This window comes from Camelina sativa, chromosome 8, assembly GCF_000633955.1.
Source record: "Camelina sativa cultivar DH55 chromosome 8, Cs, whole genome shotgun sequence".
Taxonomy (NCBI): Eukaryota; Viridiplantae; Streptophyta; class Magnoliopsida; order Brassicales; family Brassicaceae; genus Camelina; species Camelina sativa.
Window position 1 is genome coordinate 9,568,648 of NC_025692.1, and position 18,759 is coordinate 9,587,406.

Below are 18,759 nucleotides of genomic sequence, written 5' to 3' on the forward strand. Positions count from 1 at the left end.
ACCCACCTTTTACACGTCGTCCACCAGGAAGGCCTAAAAAAATCAGGATATTATCTCGTGGGGAGTTCAAGGTAAGAACGGAAGGCTCTGTTTTAATTCAGAAGCCAAAATTTTTCTATGTCACCACTAATGTAAGCTTCTTCTCTTTGTTTCCCAGCGTCCATGTCCGAAGTCTACTAGGCGATGCTCACGTTGTTATCGTACAGGGCACAACAAGGCCTCTTGCAAGAACGCCATCTAAGTAACTCAGTTAAGCCTTGGGGGTCGAATAAGGTGTTTGATGGACTGTGTTTTGGAGTGGGCAAATATATAAGGGAATAAAGTAATGCAGGGAATGTATATAGTAACGGTGACTGGGACTACTTTTGGCTCAAAATACCATGGTATATCCAACTCTAGGGTATACCCTAGTATTTTGAATTATATGCACCCCAACCTAGTATTGTATCGGTGACTGGTGGCTATTTTTTCACTCATAATATCATGGTATATCCAAGTCTTGTTTATACCATTGTATTATGAAGTATATAGACCCCAACGTACGTTTAATAGTACTGTCTGTGGTTATGAAGTTGTGAAGGTGTAGATAGTGATGGCATGCCCAAGAACACCAATGTATGTTCCCTTTGTAATATAAATGAAATCCCCAGGGTGTTTTAATGAACTGTATTTTTTTGTATATCTAAGTTTCATTATGAACCTTATATAAGGCTCAAATATGGATAAAAAAGATCTACCAATACAAGTTCCATATTCAGTTACTAGGCAAGCAGGGAAAACATGTTGTGTTAGCTAGTTCAGACATGTTACAAGGACATATAATAATGGCTCAAATAGAGTTGTGTAGCACACCACTTATAGGCCAATTCTATTAAAATGATCGTATATGATGTATTGGGTGATATCGTCATCCAAAGTCAAAGTACGCCCGATATTGATTGCGTATTTTGTCTGATTGTAACTATACACTAGATAAAAAATAGGGAACCCAAACAAAGTTGACAAACGAGGCAACCAAAAAAAATAGAGGGTCTCTTTATAACGGTACAATGTGGATAATGTACGGGGGTCCTTATTTGCGTGTTGCAACTGTTGATAGCTATACCCTAGATAACATTTTGCGAACCCAAACAGAAGTGACATTTGACTTATCCAACAAGGACGAGAGGGTTTCCTTACAACAAAACGATGTGGATAACAGATAATGTTGTACATGAACCAGGGCATGGCCGCAGAAGCCACATGAACGGAAGGATTTTCAGATCGAACACATCCCCTTTGTTAGTGCCAAATACAAATGGTAGAAGGACAACTAAAAGGAATGGAATTAATGTAAATAGAATAGAAATTAGAAGTTGGAAAATAGAAACATTACAAGTGGACCTAAAAAAGGACACCAATGATGTAAGAGGTACATCGTCTGCAACCAAGTATATCAATTGTAAATACTCCGACAATTTCAACAAATCAATTTTAGTTCAACCATAGAGGAAAACAACAATGCGTGGTTTAAACGCGTAATTTACTAAAGGTGTACAAGCGATGGCGAGAAAGCTTCAAAGGCGCCAAGAGCATATTGCTTCGCAGCTATTTGAACCTTCTCGACATCAAGTTGCCTGTAGTAGGTGGCTAGGGAAGATACAATGTGCAGCTCGAGTAGAAGCAACAATGCAATCCCAACTAACGCTGGAAAAAAAAACAAACCGTTGTTATGGTAAGTGTGCACAAAGTAATACTTTGCAAGATTGTGGGGCTTGGAAAATAGCATTACCCTTGGAGGAACACTGGAATGGTAATGAAGGCCGTAGAACAGCCATGCGATCCAGTCCTAAATTTGATGCCTCCGCATTCACCACAAATTTCCGGATTAGATAAGGGAGCATGACAGCAATGTGTTCCACATAGGTATTGATTTGCTGGTCACTCAAACAAGATCTATTGCAGTTGAGGACTAGAACCTGCCATGCTTTCAAATCAATAACCAGACCTATCCAATGTTGTCGCTCTATCTGCATGGGGCTGTATAGGATATCCACATCCTTAAGCCATTTAGGCCGCATTAAGAAAGGTTCTGCCGAGTAGCTTGAGAAGCTAAAGTTTACTTTGTTTGGCGCTATTACAAAACGACTGTACTGCCGGTATAGCGTAGACAGAAACGAAGCTGGTAAAAAATCACAATGCTGATTAGGAGAAACATCGCGAAGGGATTGGATGAACCTAATCAACAAATCTGCTCCCTGTTTGTCAAACGATGAGGACTTTGTTAAAACGTCAGATAGGGAAGAAACCAACTATATTGTCAAATATGATAGAGCAAATTACTCACCAACTCATCAAGGAACGCCGAGGAGTCATATATGTTAAGAAACTCGGTGTTGTTCACCAATATCCCACACGATAGTTCATATGACCTGTGGGAGTTTAAACCAAGATATCTCAGAGAAGAAGACACCTTCAAATGGCAATTCACGGAAAACACACTGATGTTTTACCTGGCCCTCTCCATTATTTTTAAAAATCCCTGATCCTTTTGCTCATTCGGTGGGGTGAAAGCATCAAAACCACCTACTAAAAGCATGGGTGATGACAACTTCGATACCTTTGAAGGCATATCATTTGATGACTGTTGTGAACTCCTCGTCCGTTTCCTGCCATTTTTTTTACTGTAGGCTGGTACTTCAGGGGAGTCACTTTCATGATTTTTAGGCTTCGTCTCCCCGACAGGGGCAATGGGAACACTACTACGGGAATGCAATCCTATCCGGGTTGGTCGTCTCAAATTTTTAACAGCATTTTTACCCTTCCTCGCCGACCTTCTGCGACCAACTGTGAAGCCTTCCTGCGTTAGATCAACAATGAAGATTGGAGCATTTCTTTCCACTGCGTCGCAGGACTTCGTTGTACTAGGTTCCTACATGACGTTGGCCCAGATTACCACTGTAATTAACGGTGAGTGAAACTAAAAAAACCACCTACACAAAGTTAGGTGCTTACATTGGAAGCAGGCAACCGTAATTCGTTCTCTAGTTGAGTTAGTCTTATGGAGAATGTGGGAGGTTCAACGTCGGAGATGGTGGTTGCAGGCACCTTCGGAGGTGTGGACTGATCCTCACTTTCGTTTTCAGCCTGAGACAAAATGGCTAATGAGATTAGAACTCTATCGGTATATACGCGAAAACGATGATGTTGCTAAGTGTTAGGAAACATACATATCGTGACCCATTCTCTGTAGCATTCACGTAGCTTGAACCGCCTATTGGTTAGGTAGTTTCCTATACACGTACATTTACACTTCACACTAGTAACTTAGACCATAAGTGTATTTCATAAGTACATAGACAGGATTCAATGAAAACTAGAGCATTGAAGACAACAACAACATTTTGGTGTCAATATACTTACATTTTTCTCCTCACCCGCTCCACCTGATAAATTAGCTGCACTAGGTGCCCATTCGGTCCTTTCTTTGCTGATGGAGGGGAACCTTTTCTCAAGCTTTGATATTTCAGCAGCAATGTATGTCTTCAGTTCTACATTGTTTGCCTCATGTAGCCGCAGAATGCGTGCTTCAAACGCGCCTGCTGCAACCTCGATCAGTTTAGCCACATCACCAGAATGACATCTACAAAGCTCGGTGCACCCTTTAGTTTTGATGCCAGCCTCTTTGCTTGGCACTTCAACTGTGCAGACATTGTCTCCATCGCTATCATCATCTTTTGATGCTGACTCATCTCCAACATCAATGACAGCAGCAACATCTACACCACCACTCCAGCTGTTGTGTTCGAATGGATGATCATCTAATACAAGTTCCACAAGACAGGAAACTTCTTCATCATCCTCTTCGTCAGAGAAAGAGAGGCCAACATTGTCTGACATAGAGTTACTCAGCATCGAACAAACGGACGCCTACGAAAAGAGATGCTTTGGTTAGATATATTAAAACAGAGGTTGAGAGGTGTTGTTAGGTACATAGAAGGATCTAACCTGGCCTGTTTGGTCAAGTAGACGGGCCGATTGGACGTTGATAGTTAAACTCCTCTCAACAACAGTCTGCACAATATCTTCGATTGTAGTGGTTGGGTCGTGAACGTTAATTCCAACAGGAGGTCCTTGAATGATCGATGGACAACTCGCAACTTTAACTAGAACTAGTGCGTGTGAGAACCCTTGAATTGCACATGTGTCTTTCGCTAACTGTTTGACGGTCCTCGCTTTTGCACTCATAACAGTTTTCAAGAACGAGTCTCGACCCCAAGGATACTTCAGGAACGTGTCGGTATCCCCAACCGTTTCAACATGTATTGGACTTATGTTGGTATTCCCACACGTAGGACATAAGATACCATCTACCAGCAGCAGCAGAGCAAGTCGGAAGCGAGTATCCGCATCTTTGTATTTCTTCCCCAGCAGCAGTTTCTGCAAAATCCATGTGACAGTTGGTTTAGGCTCGCTGCCAAACAAAGATTTCCACATTGGTGAAGCAGAACTGCATCCTTTCTTCACAACTTTTCCTTTCCTTTTGTCCAACTTGAATCCATCCTTCGAACATTTCAAACCCGTTACAAGTGAGAAATCTTCAATTGCATACCTTATTGGTTTCCCCGCCAACACCCACCACAATTCATACTTTCTCTTCGTAACAAGCTGCCTTGACAAGAGGTAATGCACAAACATGACATAGAAAGTGTGCTTGCCCATTCCAAGTAAACGACCAAACTGTGAAGAAGCCAGCTGTTCTAGATGATCAGCGTCTAATGCCTTTTTTATGTTTTCAATCCACCGCAAATTGAAGTAGTTGTTTACGCGGTTTCTTCCAGCCGGCTCAAAACCACTGCAGAACAGACGCTGAGGCAGGCGACATTCTTCCATTTCGGTCAGCCCCTGGAAAACAGTCAACCTAGGGTTAGTTGGTGCGTAAACAAATCCATCCAGGCAAGAGTGGCTAACTGTGTTGTGAGCCTTGCCAATACCAGTTAAATAGATATGATTTTGTTATCAGATGTTCTCACAAATCTAAAAACAGAAATAAGTTCAATATTCACTCCTGTCTAAAAATTGTCTACATGTTAACTAGGCAATACAAATCATAAAATTCAACTATGTCGCAAAAATTCATCTGCCGTTAATTTCTATGGGACACTATCACCGCATCCACACCATTTATAGCAGCCGAGCTAACAACGTAGAGTAATAATAAGCGGCTAAGTAGACCTATAATTGGCTAAGATTAGCGGGGGTGAAGAAGAAGAATTTGTAGATCGAGAAACCCAGAAATACTGACTCTAATTCGAACATGAATCCCTGGAAGCGACTTGTAGACGACAACAAACACCCAAACCAGTTAAATGATTGCCGATTGTATTATAGAAACCCCCTAATTCGCTTTGTTCTCCTTACTGGATGAGATCGTATCGGAGAATATAGCTTGTAATCGCCGGTGAGAGGAAGAGTCAGAGAAGATGATTAATCTATTTTTCTTCGTAACCTAGCAGTTATGTTTTTTTGTTGGGCGGGATTGTAAAGTGTGTTGTGGGGATAGCAACCTTTCGACTTCAGATAGGGACAGGTAGGCAATTGTTGGTCATGCACGAAAGCTATAAAGGTAAATAATATAGAAAATATAGGGAATATCATCTTCCTGTGGTCATAGTAGCTATTAAGTTAAATATAGTTTTTTTTGCGTCATTGCTGCCAAATTCCCTAAAAAGATAATAAAATAAAGAAAAAAAAACACATGTGAGTATGTGATGTAGGTGACGTGTGTATAGAGAGGAGCGAGGGAGAAGGATGTCTATATATTCTCATGGCATAGAGGACAAATTTGTCATTATTATACATAATACATGGTATATAATATATAGAGTGTGAATGGTTGCAGCGGTTTGGGCGGACAAATCCATCTGCGAACTGGACCGCTTTTTATTTACCATTCAACAAATGTAATCCGCAGTGGTGCGGTCCAAATAAAGCAGAAATAAAACCGCTGCGGACCAACTGCGGACCGCTTTTACATATAAATAGAGTTTGTCCGCATCGGTCTGTAGTCCGCCCCAAAAGTAGAGTGGTACAGACCGCAGACGGATTTGGCCGTCCTGACCATAGTTACCATTCAAACCCATAAATGATTAGAATAGTTACTTAGTTAAATATTGATTTTTTTTATGTTATTTTTGCCAAATTCCCAAAAAACAATATACTTTCTTTGGGGCCTTATGCAAAGAAAAATATTTAGTTATATATTTCTTTTGGAAACTATATAGGTTTTTTAGACTTTTGAGGAGGGGGGCTTGATGTTTTAACTAGTTTCCCTTTTTTTTTAGAAATTATGTAGGGCTTTTTTTTAGACTTTTACAAATGTGACTTATGGAGTGTAGGTTGTATACTATTTGACATGCACGGTATAGTTTTTCTCCTTATCTTGTTATATTAACTCTAAATATCTCTGCATTTTGAGTTGTTTTGCTTACTACTATTTTCAACTATTTTTAATACTGTATACTAGTAGGGTGAGGCTCTATTTCAGACGCATGATAACCATGAACATCGACTATGATGGAGAGGGCATTGGGACCTTTGCCTGACCATATGACCCGTAAAGCCAGGTCACTTTTTCTGTTTAAACTTTTGGATACACAAAACTTCTTCATACAAATATATATAATTAAATGCTCAGCGCTTGTTGCATTACAGGAGAGGGAAACAGGCTGAATTGGAATGTAGGAGCCAACTCTAGAGATAGTATTATGGATGTAAAAAAAGACTTGATCGTCTCAAGGTTAAGCGTCCATAGATTCTTCTTTGTTTGTGTCTAGTGATATGTTTCGTTTGATATGCCATATAATCTGAAGTAGAAACTTTCTCACAATATCTTACAGGATAATGGTATCAAAACATTTAGATAACACATGATCTGGATTTGCAGATCTGTTGTATGGTTTGCTGAAAAATATAATTCGTCCAAGCGTGTCACAGCTGACGAAGAACCTCTTGACCATTCTTTCTTTAAGAGCTCATGTTGAGAAAAAGCAAAAACAGAGGTGAGGCAAGTGTGTCTGCAGAATTAGCAATGAGCACCATAAAATGTAGAATTTTACTTACAATCAAGTTTTTATTGTTAGATTCTAAAGCTCCATTCCTCATTAGCACCAAACTAGAGTACTCCAATTCCAGTTTCAAGTTCTACATTTATTCTGGAATCTGGAGAACTACCTCTGTTGTAAATACATTGTGTAGTCGAGCCTAAAACAAAATCAGACCACATATTGATACGAATCGACCTTATAACAAGCAACCTTCACTAGTACAAGATCCATTAATATATCAATGCAACTTATGTTGCCCCAAGACACAATTCATAAAAAAAAACTCGTCAAAATATGTTTCAAAGATCGTTGACTGAGTTTTGTAATCCTAAAATCAAACTGAGTTTTTTTTAACCTGATCATTGCTAAAGATGGATGACCTTTAAACACGATTCAAGAGATTAAAAGATTGAAAAAAAAGAAATCTGAGAAAAGTTTCTATGCAATATCCGTCCTGAGTTGATCCCTTACTTAAGATCTTCACTGAAATCAGCCACTCTGTCTCCCACCAGATATCGATCATTGTATTCCACTCGGGTGAATATAAACGAAGAGATCAAGGATGAGCTTGGCTACGAACCCTAAGATGATGATGGCTAATAGCACCGGCCATATGAACCTCTGCACGGCTATGTTGACTTCACCAGAAAATCCAAGACATGGGAATAGAGAGTATGCCACCAAGAAAGGAAAGACGAGAGTGGCTATAAGAGTGAACATGATGGTATAAATGATATCTAGAAGCAGCCACGAAGTGGGAAGACAGTTGATTCGGACATTTCTGAGTCTCACTAATTTCTCCCGCCAAGCCACTGTTGCGAAACAGGTGATACGCGTAAACATAGTCTGCGAGAAAGAAAGAAAGAAAGAGATGACTTGTTGCCCAAGAAAGCAAGTTTTTTATTTTAGAAAGACACTTGAGATGGAATTTCTTACCAGATAGGTCCAGATGTTAAGGACGAATAATCCAATCAACCATTCTTGGAGCGATGATTAAACCGGTGATTCGTTTAGCGGCACTTGTAATGGGATGATGATCATAAGGTTGATAAGGCGACCAACCATTGCTGGTATGCCAGAGATCTGTTTATTGGATTTTGCAAGTTATTCAAACATTTCCGCAGCAAAAGAGAAAAGTTTCAGGCATTTTTTCACTTAAGTTGGAAGAATGGGACCTGAAGTTTTGAGTTTGCTTACCCAGATGGAGAACAGTAAAGTATTCCGTATCGAGAAGACAAAGTGGTTGAGAAGCAAATCAGTTCTTCCAGTCATGATATGATAATATACGAAGCAAGTTCCCTTGTAGGTTTCTCGCAGGGTATAACATCCAATCCAGAAACCACACAGATCTATAATGATAAAATTTGAAATGTCACACTTTAAGATTAGAAGCTTAAAAATAAAACCGTCATTTGCAATGAAACCATAAGTAGAAAAGTTATGAAGCAAGATGATGAAAGTTACATACCATCGTGTTTGAGTCCGGAAGGTATGATGAAAGAGAAAGAGTGGAAGAACACCCTTCCTATCAGAAGTGGCAAAACCATGGAGATTGTGCCAATGAGAAACATGCTCAAAGCAGCTAGAACAAACATCAGTCCGATCTTTAGTATAATCCTGCAACTTCAACATATCAGGATTCAAAATTTTATACATGAATAAGTTTTTATTCAAAAGTCAAAACTCAAGCTATCTCTTACCTATCGTCGCCAATATCCTCTTCAAAAGTGGTATCACTCTGAGATCCGTATAACCTGACTACAGAGCCCTCAGCTAGTATATACACTAGAGACCATTCATCAAGGTTCTGAAATGGTCTCACATTCTGATCTGCATGGTTTTCAAGCAAGAACTCGCTCAACTCAAGCCAAGAACTGACAGTGATTATCCACTTGCGAACTATGGGTTCTACAGCCTGTTTAATAAGCTCGGCTAACCACTCGGGGGATCCCAGACTCATTAAGAACGAATAAGCAGCCATTGAGCCAAACATAACCCTTTCGTCATAGATCCTGCATCATATTCAAGGCGTTTGTTTTTTGTTAGATTAGAAAAATATCAAACAGCATGAAACTACAAATGATACAAGGTAAGATAGAGGAGCTTAATTACCAGAATTGGAGTGGGAAAAATGAGGGGCTGACGAGGGAGATGGTCATTATTGGTAAGTGAATCACAGTCACCATCATTGACCCGTGGAAAGCCAACGCAAATAGAAATTGGCCAATGTGTAGTTTAGTGACCTTGTAGTTGGGATCAGTAACATCTAGAAGAAACCAAAAGGGTCGTTTGTGAAAGATCTGTCAAAAAAAAAAAAAATGCAGCAAGTCTAATGAAAATATGGTCATGTCGTGCTAATGATAAAACAAAATAAATGTTTTACCCTCTGGATAAGCTCCATGGAATTGAGAGCCAATAGCAAGCAAATTTGTCCGAAGAACCAATGTACGATCATGACTATGGGATAGTTTGAAATCATCTCAAGCCTCCGGGAAATTGGCGTTCCGATTATAGGGAGGGTGCAAAAATCTAACCAGCAGCCAAGTGCTAAAGGTAAAACACCAAATTTCAAACAAAAGATGAAACCATCCTTAACTACATATAGATTTTTCCATAATTTGACCGAAAATATCCACAGCAAGAATGGGGGTGCCAATGCTACGAAGAGGATCCACAATAATACGTTTCTGGCAATGGCTTTAATGGAGTCTCGACTCAGAGTAACACAACTTCCAAGATAAGCTAAAGAAAGCGAGAGAATACTCATATATCCAACAATGACAGGTTCCTGGCTAAGTGAGTATCCTGAAAGAAGCTGCGTAGCTACCTCCGTAGGTAGGAGCGCAAAGACAAGTTTCCCCATGAACAATGGAAGAAGAACAAAGAAGAATGAGACAGATAAGCTGACGGTAAGAACCTGGACAGAGTTTAAAACAAAGGAAAAACAAATACTGTTAACATGTTTCACGTAGTATAACATTTCAAAATCCGGATATTTGAAACCCGTAAAACGAGAAATTGGGGACTTACAGCAAATGAGTTGTCATCAAGAAAGAAGAGAAACGTTCTGATTGCTCCGAACNTAACCACTCGGGGGATCCCAGACTCATTAAGAACGAATAAGCAGCCATTGAGCCAAACATAACCCTTTCGTCATAGATCCTGCATCATATTCAAGGCGTTTGTTTTTTGTTAGATTAGAAAAATATCAAACAGCATGAAACTACAAATGATACAAGGTAAGATAGANCCATGAGACCGTGGAAGATTGGAACACGTCCGAGAAGGTCATGCCACCAGTCACACACAATCAACAAATATTTAAGCAAAACAAGACCTACAGCTCCATGTTCATTCACTACGACGTGACGCCGCCCATGGACAACTTCAACCATAAACTTGACAAGTACCATTTTTGTCAAACTAAAAGCGATGAAACCATTGTAGTTCTTGCTAGCCCAGAGAGAAGCAACTATATCTGACACAGGGAAAAATCTCTGGGTTTCAATCGCAGCGTCTCTCCCCCAAGGATGCAAAGAATAGCAATAGGCGTTGAAGAGAAACACAAAAACCCAAGAAACGACGCGTAATGCTCTGAGAAACAGTCCTCTGATGAGAAACTCATGCCATGAGAGCCTCTTTGGTGCGTTCTCAGAGTAAACAGGGACAAATGAGTAGCTACGCCCACAAACCTAACAACATCCGTACAGATTCATAAAAATCAAGGTCAAGAAAATCGAAATCGATTTTAAACGTTATTGAACACTGAAACCCTAAAGCAAGAAAACGAAGTTTGAGTCACCTCGCAGTGCTTGTGTCCACGGCCGGTGAGCCAGAGAAGGAGACATTGCTGATGAACATACTTGATGGAGCCTCTACACGCACATAGATACCTCAAAGGGTTGTCTGGTAGCTCCGGCGATCGGCAAATCCGGCACAAATCGACTCCGTCGTCGTCTTTGTCATCAGTTTCGTCTCCCGTCGTCGGAAAAGCTTCGTCGTTGCCACCGATCACTTGGTTCTCTGCAGGAAACGCGTCCATATTCAGAGAGTTTCACTCGCTTCTCTTCTCTTCTCTCTCTCTCTCGCTTCTCTCTCTGGTGTGGTGTCGTCTTCTTCACTTTGCCGTTGTGACAGACTTGTACTGTATTTTGTTTGTTATTGTTGACAGCCTTAGACTTTGACTAGAAGACCCCTTGAAGAAAAATAGAGAAAGTCACCTTTTTTTTTTGTTTTTTGTTGCTTCTTATTTACTACTATACCACAGTAAATTAATAAATCACACTTTATCTTTTTTAACTTTTGGCATTATCCAGTGGAGCTAGCTAACCTTATTTTTATTTATTTATTTGTTAATTCGTACTTAAATTTGATTCAAATCTTAAACCTTTGGTAATATTTTTTACGACTAAATTGGTACTCAAGTCTCAAATATTGACTAAAAGCGTGTTTATGGTCGAGCCACTTAAAGGGAAAGCCGATTGATCCCGACGCGACGCTTCTGAGTCTTTGAAGCTACTCTAGCCACGCCAAAGTCGCGATGTGAGCATAGTCTACGAGAAGAAGAGAGCAATTACTTGTTTCCCAAGAAAAAATAAGTGTGTAGACCAATTAAGTGTAGATTCCAAATTCCCGCATTTTTATAGTTTCAGTTACAAAAGAGAGAGTAAAAGAAATTAAAGATCTACTCATCACATAATGATACATCTCATTGTCAAACAACCCTAATCACAACACCATGTTGAGGCTCTACTAGGAGTTTATGGCCTGGAGAGTGTTGATAAGTCGGAGACAGAGTAAAACTAAACTTAGAGACAATAAGTGAAACGAGCACTTTGACTTCCATCATAGCAAAGTTTTTGCCTAAGCATATTCTTGGTCCGAGGCCAAATGGGATGTATGACTGAGGGTATTTGCAAGCTTTAGAGATCCCTTCACTGAACCTCTCTGGCTTGAAGTCGTTTGCGTCTGGTCCCCAGATCTCGGGGTCTCGGTGTAAAGCAGAAATGAGTGTCCAGATGCACATTCCTTTTGGTACTACAAGGTCTCCGAGTCTTATCTCTGTGAATGCTTCTCTTCCCACGATTGGTGCTGGTGGATATAGTCTCATTGTTTCTTGTATTACCATTGTCACCTATTTTTTATTTATATATACAAAAAAAAAAAAATATTGTTACGTTTCTTGTACATAGTCTATTATGTCACAACTTATTTCTCAATGTAATATTCGTATATAAGAGATTACCGTTTTAAGGTTGTGAATGGATTCTGCGTCGGGAATGCCATTCTTGCAAGAACTCAAGATTTCATCACGAATTCGAATCTGCCAACTAGGATTGAGAGCAAGGAGCATAAGGCACCAAGACACGGAGACTGCCGTTGAGTCATGGCCAGCAAAATAGATGCTCTTGCAATTGTCCACCACAAAACGTCTATAAGCTGACTTGTCCCACAAGTTACCATCGCAGCTACGCATTGCTCCCTCGAGTATCAACTGCATTAGATCCTTCTTGTGAGGTTCGACACATTCAGTCTCCCTCTCCTTCACCGTTTCCCATATCGAAGATTCCAGTTCCCTCTTAAGCGCATCAATATTTACATCACCTTGCTTCTTACTCCCAAACACCATATCACTTGCCACCATATATATATACTTAATTAATTATATGTTTTGCATGGAATGAAGAAGAATAAAACGTTTTAACGATACCGTGACGACTTACGTGAAGCCATTGAATCTGAAGAGGACGCTCTGTTTAGTAATGGCCGTTAAAAGATCTCTAATCATAGAGAATATTGCTTTGCCTTTTGAAAAAGAGCTCCCAAAGCAAGCCCTAGCGATAACATCAGCCGAGACATCCTTAAGGTCTTCGTCTACTCTTATGTCACACCCCATTTCTCCTCCTCTTTTCACCATCTCTTCCCATTTGTTCAACATTGGCATAGCCGATTCCGCCATTAAACCAACCATTCCCTTCACATTTCCAATAATCAATCGATGAAGACAAAACTAACAATCCGGCTATATATATGGTGCTAAATCTAAAAGACATAAGACTAAAACCTTGATTTTGTCATGGGTAAACTCATGGGCAATGATACGTCGTTGATGAGCCCAATGAGACCCGTTAGAGGTGATGATGCCACTGCCAAGAATGGGATTAAGGCGTTTGGTGACGTGAGTGATTCTTCCAAGGTTAAGTGTATTGGTTTGGCTAAGCTCCTTCACCATTTCCGGGTCGTTTATGTAAAGGTGTTGTTTTAACCCCGTTGAGTATGTGTAAATCCTCCCTTCATTACCGTTTTGTATATAAAAACAAAAAATTACACAGAAATAAAGATAAATAAATAATTATTAACTAATAACCCAAACCAATAGTATTAAACTTAGTTCAGCTTTAGCTACCCAAATCACAATCATTTTTTTTGGGTTATTATAAATTAAATAAACTAAGTATGTACGTGTATTTCTCTTATTTCTTTTTTTTTTTTTACAGATTTCTCTAATTTATTTAGATATTGCAAAGACGTAATTCTTTTTTTGGATTCTATCTGGTGTCTTTTATGGGGTATTTATTTCTATCTGGTTATGGATTTTCTTCCTGTAACGTTAACTGAGAAAAAACGTGCAAAGCTGTCTTTTTGTGTATGCCTTTTCATTGGAATGGACGAAACTATTAAAAACCACTGATTCTTGTTCTAACAACATAAGTTATTTTAATGGAAACATGTTAGAAATAGTTCTTGCAAATTTTAATCCCGACATTTTTTTATTTTTCACCAATTGTTGAATTATTTGTTTTTGACAATGTTACAAAAAAAATGTTCAATAGACCCAAATGCAAAGTGGTAAAACTATCCTTTTACCAAAGACTATCTAGATACTATGTATTTGTATAAAACAAAGTTTACGAGATACGAGATACGAGATTCGAGAAAAAAAAAACAAACCGTATTGTTTTCGCCAGTGAGCAAAATGAGGAAAGAGAGAAGAGGAATAGTCATGAGAAATGATGTTACCGCCGGAACAGTGTTTAGCCTCCGACTGGATTCGTTGCATCTCCGACACATTGCCGTTAAAGATCGACGGTGGAGGACCTTTCACGCCTTGCATCTTTAGACTCCTCCGCATCCTCCACAGCTCCACTACCGCTCTTCCATACACATGATAACATACGCTGACGATTCCGACAATAACTATGAACCAGATTGCATTTACCGAAGGAACAGCCAAACTCTCCATTTTCACTCTTTTGTCTATTCAAGATTTTTTTTTTTTTACTTTTGTGTTTTATATATGCTTTACTCTTCTCTTCTTGACCCATATATAGTCAAACCAGATTCCTTTTGAACATATAAGTACAAATTCTTATTTTATTAAAGGGCGGCCATATAGGGTTTCAACTTGTGTACCCCTGTACTTTTATGCTCTACATATTTCTCCCTAAACAACATTTGTTCTTTTCAATTTCACATAAATTAATTGAGTTCTATGTAATTAACCAAAATAAATTAAGCTCATAAAAATCAACTTTTTGCGTTTTAAAATCGATAATTCGCGATTACTGTAGCACGATTGCCTTAATCTGACTAAAAATACCAGATTCGACAATTTTTTTTATATTCGTTATGCTATCTAATAAAACCAAATCGAATTGGGGAAAAACAAAAATTAGGGTTTGTTCGTTCTTCTTCTCCTATTCTCTTCTTCTTCTTCCTTGAGAGCAAGAAAATCGAGTTCTGTTTTCTCGATTTAATTTCTTCTTCTTCTTCTCCAATTGCTTGCTCTCGATTTTCTTGATAAAGCAAACAACGAAGTAGAATCAATTCGATTTGGTACAGTAATCGCGAATTATCGATTTTAAAACGCAAAAAGTTGATTTTTATGAGCTTAATTTATTTTGATTAATTAAATAGAAATCAATTAATCTAGGTGCAATTGAAAAGAACAAATGTTGTTTAGAGAGAAATATGTAGAGTCTAAAAGTACAAGGTACACGAGTTGAAACCCGGCCTAATACAGTCAGCCTTTTATTAAATCATTTCTACTTTGAACAAATAAGTATATCACAGTAGGGAACAATCTAGGGACGCCCGGTCCATATAGTTTTAGCATGTCCAAATTATTTTTGGGCTTATTATATTTGAAAAACACGACCCAAACAAAGCTATAGAATCATCTCCGTTTTCAAAAAACAACATTATAGTGTAAATCAAACATTCATCAATCAAATATGATTTAAGCAAATCCAATCACTCGAAATCTTTCAATAGTGTAAAGCGAACACATGTAACATTTAAATAAAAATAATATGTAGTATTATGTAGTTAAAAAAAACACTATAATCTAAGTAGATTCAAGAAACATAACTACTATATATTAACACATACTGTAGGATTTATGTAAATCCAAGTTATTCACTCGAAATCTCTAATAGTGTAAAGCGAACACATTTTTTTTTTTTTTCAATGTGTACTAAAAAATACACACTATAATCTATATATTAAGTGTTAACACATAGGAACTCATCACTACAATTATTGAGGAAGGAGTAAAAAACACCCATAAAACACTATAATTGTACACAGTTTATATTTTGTACCATTACTAGTAAATTACAAAAATGATATGTGAGTTTAATGTACGGATACCTAGATTATATTCCTCATCGAAATTATTTCAATTTCTTGTATTATCGAATAACGTTTGTTTTGAAATGTTTATACTTGTTAACTCGTATATATTGATATCAATATGTTTGATTGTTGGAAAAGAAATTACAACGATTTGTCAATTTTACTTATTTGTCTTTGTTACATGCTAGTTACTATGATAGTATTTTTTCACAAGTGCTCATCATTATTTTCTTTCGATAAATATTGGTAAACCTTTATTTGCGAAAAAAAAGATATCAGATAATATAATACACTAGTAGAGTCTATAGTGTTATACGATATTATGATGAGCTATAAGATATTATTGTCTTAGAACTCTAATGATAACACCATGCTGAGGCTCTACAAGCATTCTGAACACTGGAGAGTGTTGATATGTGGGAGAGAGGGNGATATTATGATGAGCTATAAGATATTATTATTTTAGAACTCTAATGATAACACCATGCTGAGGCTCTACAAGCATTCTGAACACTGGAGAGTGTTGATATGTGGGAGAGAGGGTAAAACTAAACCTTGACACAATAAGTGACACGAGAACCTTGAGCTCCATCATCCCAAAGTTTTTCCCTAAACACAACCTTGTCCCTAAGCCAAAAGGGACGAAGGACTGAGGGTGTTTGCAGGCTTTAGAGACTCCTTCGCTAAATCTTTCTGGCTTGAATTCATTCGCGTCAGCTCCCCATATCTCAGGGTCTCTGTGCAATGTAGGGATCAACGTCCAGATGTACACTCCTTTTGGCACCACGAGGCTTCCGAGTTTTGTGTCCGCAAGGGCTTCTCTTGACACGAATGCCGCTGGTGGGTATAGCCTCAACGTTTCTTGGATAACCATTGTCACCTATATATATAGTGATGTTAGGTTTCTGAAAATTGACATACTTGGAGTTCAAGAAATATTTATTGATAGGCAAGGTTGTAAAATTACCGTTTTGAGGTTGGGAAGAGAGTCAGCGTCAGGAATACCATTCTTGCAGAAACGAAAGACTTCATCGCGGATCCGAGTTTGCCAGGAAGTGTTGAGAGCGAGGAGCATAAGACACCAAGAGACAGCAACCGCGCTGGTCTCATGGCCGGCAAAGTATATGCTCTTGCAATTGTCCACCACGAAACTTTTGTAAGATTGTGTCTTGTCCTTCAAGCTACCATCACAACTACTCATAGCCCCTTCTAGTATCAACTGCATTAGATCCTTCTTGTGATCTCCCATACATTCTCTTTCCCTCTCCTTAACGGTTTCCCATATCAAAGACTCAACATGCCTCTCCAACTCATCAATCTTCCCGTTCCCATGCTTCTTGGTACCGAACAAAACATCACTTGCAACCATAATATATATTTATCAACATTACATTCCCTTAACTAATACATATAGACAGAAATGATTTTGAATTCCACTTACGTGAAGCCATTGAGGCTGAAGAGGATGTTGTTGTGAGTGATGGCCTTTTGAAGACATCTAAGCTTAGAGAAGATCTCTTTTCCTTTGGAGAAAGAGCTCCCAAAGCAAGCTCTAGAGATGACATCAGCAGAGACAGCTCTTAGGTCTTCGTCCACTCTTATGTCACACACAATTTCTCCTTTTCCACTTTTGACCATATCTTCCCATTTGCTGAGCATTGGCATCGCCGATTCCACCACCAATCCCACCATTCCCTTGACTTTGTCGAGGAAGAACTCGGGGGCGATGATACGACGTTGATGAGCCCAATGAGGCCCATTAGAGGTGATGACACCACGGCCAAGTATGGATTTAAGGCGCTTGATGACGTAAGAGACTTTACCAAGGTTAAGAGTGTTGGCTTGGTTAAGTTCTTTCACCAACTCCGGGTGGTTCATGTACAAGTGTTGCTTCACCCCCGTCGAGTACATGTACACCCTCCCTAAACATCAAATTTTTATTCCAATAAATTACTCAGATAAAATAAATGCTCAAAACCAACTTAGAAAGCGGTGAGAATCAAAATTTAGTTCCTCTTAATCTTAATCAACATAACTGATGATATACTTTGTACAAAAGAAAACAAAAGACTGATGATTAACTATTACCGCTCCACGCGTGCTAGCGAAGCGACAACTACTTTGGTATTTTTAATATTTTTATCTTACTATTATTACTAGAAAAAAGGGAATCAAAATAATAGAACTGCTAACTTTTTGATCAAGTAGACCCGATCGTACAAGACCTTATTGGCTATATAAACTAATCGATAAGACAGCGTTTGATAATATTTAAATTCTGCGGAGTTAGTTGTCATGTCAATCCATGCATACGTTACATACACATAATACACACATATATTATTATATAAGCCTTAGCTGTCAATCAGTATGAACAAATGTATGAATAAAGATTCACGTATGCATGTAAAAATTGTGGCTAATATATATGGCCCTTTCAATCACTATCTATTTACAAGATTTACAAGATTTACAAGATTTACAAGATTTTATGAAGAGACATGAGCTTGTTTTATCTGCTATCATCCTCCAAAATATGGAATCGTCTAATTCAAAACGACCAAAACGGACTCATCCGCCTCGTATGTTATCATTCTTCAAAATCAGATATGCCTATCTACTTAGTTAACAAGAAGAAATAAAAAAAAACTCCTCACATACCAAAATTATATGTAGATTTCGGATTCCTAGAAATTGTTGAAATTATGAGACTAGAGAGCATACCGTATTGTTTTCGCCAAAGGTCGAGATAAGGAAAGAGAGAAGAAGTGTAGTCATGGGCGATGATATTATGGCCAGAGTAGTGTTTAGAGTTAATCACCGTTTGTGATTGGATTTTTTGCATCTCCGGCACGTTTCCACGAAAAAGCGACGGCGATGGACCTTTCACGCCCTGCATCGTCAGCTTCCTCCGCACCCTCCATTGCTCGGCCATCGCTTTACCGTACACCTGAATCCCTAAACCTAACACTCCAATAACTAGTATCCACCAAATGGTTTTGGCAATCTCTACTATCAAACTCTCCATTTTCTTATC

General features: G+C 38.6%; 2 protein-coding genes and 1 pseudogene across 3 annotated transcripts; all 3 read right to left on the reverse strand.

Moving 5' to 3' along the window:
* On the reverse strand, window positions 7,548-11,127 carry LOC104709362 (annotated as a pseudogene).
* On the reverse strand, window positions 11,784-14,352 carry LOC104706809 (cytochrome P450 714A2). Its single transcript, XM_010423036.2, has 5 exons — window positions 14,037-14,352; window positions 13,150-13,376; window positions 12,809-13,059; window positions 12,331-12,718; window positions 11,784-12,219 (listed from the first exon to the last, which is right to left on the reverse strand). The coding sequence occupies exons 1-5, from the start codon at window positions 14,326-14,328 to the stop codon at window positions 11,800-11,802; spliced, it is 1,578 nt and encodes a 525-aa protein (XP_010421338.1). The 5' UTR covers window positions 14,329-14,352; the 3' UTR covers window positions 11,784-11,799.
* LOC104706810 (cytochrome P450 714A1) lies at window positions 16,163-18,752 on the reverse strand. Of its 2 annotated transcripts, none has more exons than XM_010423038.2 (4): window positions 18,447-18,752; window positions 17,164-17,644; window positions 16,690-17,080; window positions 16,163-16,602 (listed from the first exon to the last, which is right to left on the reverse strand). In XM_010423038.2, the coding sequence occupies exons 1-4, from the start codon at window positions 18,748-18,750 to the stop codon at window positions 16,180-16,182; spliced, it is 1,599 nt and encodes a 532-aa protein (XP_010421340.1). In that variant the 5' UTR covers window positions 18,751-18,752; the 3' UTR covers window positions 16,163-16,179. The 2 variants fall into 2 exon arrangements, with proteins under 2 accessions (XP_010421340.1, XP_019084714.1); XM_019229169.1 differs by lacking the exon at window positions 18,447-18,752 and adding an exon at window positions 17,811-17,898.